We start from the raw sequence: 6,670 nt of genomic DNA, 5'->3' as shown, positions 1-6,670 counted from the left end.
TACATATGTGCGTGTGTGTTTAGTGTGTATGTTTAGTGTGTCTCTCTGTGTGTGTTTAGTGTGTGTGTGTGTTCTGCGTTTGTTTGCATGTGTGTGGGTGTGGGAGTGTGTGTGCGCGCGTGCGTGTGTGTGCGTGCGTGCGTGTGCGTGGGTCTGTCTGTGTATCCGTGTATATCCAGTGTGTGTTTATATGCATGTGTGTGTGCGTGTGTGTACAGTATATGTTCTGTGTGTGCGTTATGTGTGCATGCAGGTCTGTCTGTGCATCTGTGTGTGTTTTCAGTGTGTTTGTGGGTGTGTGTGTCTGACTACATTTGTGTGTTTGTGTTCAGTGTGTGCTTGTGTGCATATGTGTTAGTGTGTATTAGTGTGTGTGTGTGTGTTCAGTGAGTATATGCGTTTGTGTGTGGGTTTGTCTGTGTGCATCTGTGTGTGTTTAGTGTGTGTGCGTGTGTTTGTGTGCACTGAAGAAAATGATGTCAGCAGAACTGTTTCAAACAATTTATGTTGAATTAAAACAAACAAATGTAATAAAATTCAACTTTATTTGTTTGTTTAAATTCAGCCCAAACAAAATGTTTACAGCCACTTTACATGAAACAATGAGTAAATCCAAGAAATCATCTCTGAATATTTTTTTTTCAGTGTGTGTGTGTGTGTGTAGGTGCATGTGATTGTATGCGTGTTGGTATGTGTTCTGTGCGTGCACGTTTGTATGTTCTGTGTGTGCGCACATGTGTCTGTCTGCATCTGTGCATGTGGGTCTGTCTCATGCATCTGTGTGTGCGTGTGTGTATCTGGAAGGATGTGAGTGTGTGCATGTGGGTTTGTGTTCTGTGTGTGCAGTTGTGTGTTCTGTGTGTGTGCATGGGTCTGTTTATGCATATGTGCATGCGTGTGTGTGTGTTCACTGAGTATATGCATGGGTGTGGGTCTGTCTATGTGTGTGCGTGTGTGTGAGTGTGCTTCATCTTTCAGTCTGTCTCCATTGAGAGCATTTTTCTCCATTGAGCGTCTGCAGCGTGAGTGATCTGTGTGTGTGTGTGTGTGTGTGTGTGTGTGTGTGTGTGTGTGTGTGTGTGTGTGTGTGTGTGTGTGTGTGTGTGTGTGTGTGTGTGTGTGTGATGTATAGATGATGGATCTGCGCTGGTGTAACAGGATCATCTCTCAGTCTCTGCTGGACTCATCTGCTTTATTCATCTGCTTTGTGTCTTTAATCCTGTTTGTGTTTTTCAGCCGGAGAACGAGGACAAATCAATAACATACGACAACATCGGAGCCAACGTGTGTATGGGAGACCACAAGGTACAGCTCTAAACTCCACACACACACATGCACATATTCAGAAATACCCAGTTTGTTGTAACCAGGGCTTGACATTACCACCTGCCAACCTGCCCAATGCAGGTAGATGCACGATTTAATTCCAAGGTACGCACATATCCAGCACCCCCTGCCCCGTCATCCCTTATTCTGATTTCAGTCTCATGATGCTTGCTGTCAAACGCCCCATTATTTAAGGACATTCGTTAAGACATTGATAGATCAAACTTATGTTTCCTCTTTAATATTTCCTTTTTTAATCTAACTGTATATTTTGAGAGACAGAGAATAATCAGATGCTCGAGATGTAATCTTTAAAATGATGATATATTACAACATTTGCAAAAATATGACAGAGGTTTAGGGGCGACGCAGTGGCGCAGGATATGGTGCTGTCGCCTCACAGCAAGAAGGTCGCTGGTTTGAGCCTCAGCTGGGTCAGTTGGTGTTTCTGTGTGGAGTTTGCATGTTCTCCTTGCGCTCGCTTGAGTTTCCTCAGTGTGCTCCGGTTTCCCCCACAGTCCAAAGACATGCGGTACAGGTGAATTGGGTTGGCTAAATTGGCTGTAGTGTATGAGTGTGTGTGGGTGTTTCCCAGAGATGGGTTGCAGCTGGAAGGGCATCTGCTGTGTAAAACATGCTGGATAAGTTGGCGGTTCATTCTACTGTGGTGACCCCGGATTAGGGACAAAACTGAAAATAAAATAAATGAGTAGGTCCAGCATTAACCGTGTATGTGATCATCTTTTCACTGGTATTCTTTTGCATGTGTTTTTTTTTTTTTTTCTGAACATTCAAGTTTACTTCATTCACGCGTTAAAATCTGCTTCCTTTTCTTGTCAAATCCACTTCATTCTCACGTCAAGTTCACTTCACCATATATTCGCGTGATGGGCAGGGCTTCTGTCTGCCTGCTGACTCTAGCTCTGCTAAATGGCTAACATGGATTTAATTGAGTGAAATGCAGTGTTTATGTGCTTTATGAAGGCTGAAAAACAGCGTCGATACAATTAGGGCCTTGTCTAAGGGCCTACTCACACTATGCCATCCGTACCGTGCCCAGGCCCGTTTCCCGGATCGTTTGAGAAGTGTGAGTGCGCTGAATCGGGCTCAAGCACGGTTCACTTGGCCGGCCCTGGCCCGGTTGGAAGAGGTGTGCCTGAGCGCGGATCACTTGGGCTTTGGCGCGGTACGCTTTAAGTGTGAGTGCAAAACACGCCAAAGCCCGAAACTGAAATGATTTATTAATAATTCTTACTGTTCAGTGAACGCAAACTGCCATAGATTATTAAAGATGCAAACTCCTCACTGCACGACAGCTGCACCTTCAGCACACCTCCTCATTCCTGCAGCACCAGAGCTTTATGGTTGTTTATGAGCACCAAAAGTGGCGGATCTGTTCGGGGAAATATCTGACTGCGTGTCCCCGCATCCCTAAGGACTGTTTGGCGAAATATTTGACGGCAAAACAAACGACTGAACCGATATAACTAGAGAAATCTCCACTGTGCTGCTGAGTGAGAGAGCGCTTGTCACTGAACAGCGCAGCAGCGATGACGTAAGCGTGCCGAGGCCCATTTGTGGTGTGAGCGCGGGCCGTCGGGGGAGACAGGAGGGGGGACAAGCGTGCTTTGGCCCGGTTCGAGGCAACTGTACCTAGTGTGAGTACGGCCTGAGTCCACTAGATCCTTTCAGAGGTGCACCCAGCTCTGTGAGTTCATCAACTCCTCCAGAAACTTATCTTGGATGATGGAGGCTTTCAGCGGTGCTTCTGACTGAGCCCACTTTGATGAACTGTTGTTGGTGTGTGCAGGAGCATTTCCCCCGGTACACCAACAACAGGCACTTTGTTATAATCCCGCCCCTACAAGAGCAAGCTCCTGATTGGTTGACACGGTGCGAATGTCTGCTGAAGTTCAGATTTGCGAACTTGAGCGAAACGCGCATTAAGTGTGTCAAATGCGCAAAACGCTCAATTCACGCTGCGCCATTCGCACAATTCCCGCATATCGCGCCGCAGGATGTCTGTTCGCTACTTTGCATTGACTTAACAATTGACGCTTCTTCTGTGTCTGGTGTGAACTCAGCATAAAGGCCCGGGCGTTTTCTGTCCACGTTTAACGCCTGGTGACTAAATAAATTACGCCAATGTGATTGCGCACATCATTGCGCAATAGGCCACATGTAAAAGCGTCATTTTTAAAGAAACGCCTCATGCTCGTTTTTTTGTTTTGACGTGCCTTCTCCACCAATCAGATCGGCACTTTTGTTCACGTGCACAGAGCAGCTGCAGTTACAGTAAACAGCACTTGGAGGCGCTCAAGCGCAAAACTGTCAATGCGAGCGCACACTGTTGACGATGCCCAGAGGCGATATGAACGTGGAGCTGCATGTTGCTCTGTGAACAATAATCATTTCTTCATCTGTAAAGCTGAAAGAATGGTTGAAATCTTTACAGCAATGTGAGCATTAAGCATTGTTCTTTCAGGTTGCTCCCATTTACATTTCTCTTCATGCATATTGACTTGCATTTTATGTTTGTGGCTGTGTAAATATTGTACATGTTTGCTGCATTGTGTTTTATTCTTGACTGTTATTAATTTTAATGTAAAGCCTAACCAGGGACAAGGGCTGCAAATTAGCTTTATGCTATATGCCCTATGTACGCAACATCAGTTATCTTTGTATAACAATGTCAAGTGTATTGTCCCTGTAAAATAAACAAGCGAATAAAATAAAATAAAATAAATCGCTAGAGCTGCAGCTGCGACTTGAACCATCCAAAACAACAAGCGTGTCGACTTTCTGTCTTCTGTGTTACAAGCAGGTGTCAGAAGCTTAAGGTTGTGTAGCGCCATCTAATGGCAAGCAGTGATTTTGCATACTCTTCTGCTCGACGCCAGTGAAAATCGCTTGGGTTTGAATCTGGAAAAACGCTGACGATAAACGCAAATGAAAAGCATCCCGGTGTGTACGAGCCTAAAGTGTTGAGCCCTGAAAAGTCATGTGGAATAAAACTAATTGCAATCCGACACTGAAAGCACAGCTCATTCGCTCCTGCTCACTGAGCGAGCTCATACAGAACACAACACATATGAAGTGAAATGAGGAGGCGTGTGGACACAACACAACATCTGCATCAAGTCATTTGAGCAAAGTCAAATGTGTATAAAATAGATTTTCACAACGACACTGTGAACTGTGGCTAGTGAAAATGGCAAGTGGCTAGTAAGTTTGGGAAACCACTAGCCACAGTGGCTGGTGATCAATAAAGTTAATGTCAAGCCCTGCTGTAACCCTTTATAATAACTGCAGACTGAAGCGTTCATTAAGCTCAACAGTAGTTAAGCAGAGCCAGACATTACTGATCAGTTCATAAACACTGCTACAAATGCTGAACTCTAGACATGTATAAACACACATCTAGTGTTCTTAATGTTTTTATTTTTGTGTGTGTGTGTGTGTGTGTGTGTGTGTGTGTGTGTGTTTCCAGCCGGTCTACTTGTTCTTTCGGTTGACCACAGGTCCAGGTAAACCTAATGCAAATAAGCACAAGTGTTGTGTCGTGCAGTGATGTGGTAAATATTGCCTTTTTCCTATCTTTATACTTATATATTATTATTATAGACATACATGTGCAGTGTGTGTGCGCATTCTTATCGTCTGTGTGTGTGTGTGTGTGTGTGTGTGTGTGTGTGTGTGTGTGTGTGTGTGTGTGTGTGTGTGTGTGTGTGTGTGTGTGTGTGTGTGTGTGTGTGTGTGTGTGTGTGTGTTTGACCAGGGAAATGGTGCCAAAGGGTGGAGAAGATTTCATGAAAAGCGGCCCTGTGAGAAGCTCTGACACGGGTGGATGGACACACACACACACACACACACACACACACACACACACACACACACACACACACCCTGTAAAGACTTTTCAGCAGGACTGAGCAGTCGCATTTGTTGCAGTGCATGCTATCATGTCCATAGAAACCATACACTGAGTTCATCAATGCTTCAAGTTTCGAGATTGTGGATACACACTAACACACACACACTGACACATACACTCTTACTAACACACATACCCAGACAAACTTTCTTATAAACAAACACACATACTGACACACACTGTTACAAATACACACGTATACTCACACATACACTTTTTTTTACAAACACACATTCTGACACAGACTCTTTTACACACACACACACACACACACACACACACACACACACACACACACACACACACACACACACACACACACACACACACACACACACACACACACTCAAAAAAAAACACTTAGACCAATACACACTTTTACACTCACACTGTCATACACACACACACACACACACACACACACGTACACTTTCACACCGTCTTACAAATAAACACACGCAAACACTCACAAACTGTCACACCTCACATACACACACACATGCTCTGTCTCAAACACACACTCCCACTTACAAACACACACTCTCACACACACTCTCTAACATACTCTCACAACACACACACTTTTAAAAACACACACACAAACACACACTCACACACTCTTAAGCAATTACACACACACACACTCTCACTCTCACAACACACACTCTGTTAAAAACACACACTCACACACTCTTAAGCAATTACACACACACTCTCTCTAACACACTCTCAAACACACACACACTCTCGTACAAACACACACAAACTCTCGCAAACTGTCACACAGACACACCTCACATACACACACACTCCCACTTACAAACACGCACTCACACACACACACGCACACACACTCATGCATTTACACACACACACTCTCTCTAACACACTCTCAAACACACACACACACACACTCTTTTACAAACACACACACAAACACTCTTAAACAATTACACACACTGTCCTACAAAGAAATACACAAACAAACACACTCACGCTGTCTTACAAATACACACACTCGCAAACTCTTTCTCAAACACACACAAACACATTTACACCTGCACTGTCACACACACTCTTAAACACACACATTCTCAGTTACACACACTCTCACACACACACACACACACACACACACCGAGGTCAGCTGTTGTCCTTGTCTCCAGCTGCTCAGAGATCCTCCACAGGTTCTGAAGTGTGTCAGACGGCGAGCTCCTTCCCTCAGTGTGTCAGATGTGTGAACAGTGCAATGCAGAATCCCTCAGATACGGCTGTGTTCCTCTAGCGTTCGCTTTATTTCTACATGATGCCATAGAGGTGTGACTTTAGCGCTTTGATGGAGATTTCTAGACGTTCTCTCTGCTAGAATAGATGGCTCTCTACAGTATAGATATAGATATATTCTGTTTG

General features: G+C 44.5%; 1 protein-coding gene across 1 annotated transcript in view; it reads left to right on the top strand.

Annotated features, from left to right (window-relative positions):
• The window catches only part of inpp5a (inositol polyphosphate-5-phosphatase A), a 211,780-nt gene extending 205,545 nt beyond the window's left edge, over positions 1 to 6,235 (top strand). The window contains exons 14-16 of the mRNA XM_073920398.1: positions 1,237 to 1,305; positions 4,817 to 4,901; positions 5,105 to 6,235. Of these exons, the coding sequence (XP_073776499.1) occupies positions 1,237 to 1,305; positions 4,817 to 4,897 (150 nt within the window). The 3' untranslated portion in view covers positions 4,898 to 4,901; positions 5,105 to 6,235. The remainder of the gene's footprint in view (positions 1 to 1,236; positions 1,306 to 4,816; positions 4,902 to 5,104) is intronic.
• Positions 6,236 to 6,670: the final 435 nt, after the last annotated feature.

This window comes from Danio rerio, chromosome 13 (genome assembly GCF_049306965.1).
Source record: "Danio rerio strain Tuebingen ecotype United States chromosome 13, GRCz12tu, whole genome shotgun sequence".
In the NCBI taxonomy this organism is placed as follows: Eukaryota; Metazoa; Chordata; class Actinopteri; order Cypriniformes; family Danionidae; genus Danio; species Danio rerio.
The sequence above is the reverse complement of the archived record's forward strand: the minus strand, read 5'-3'. Positions and strand labels throughout refer to the sequence as shown.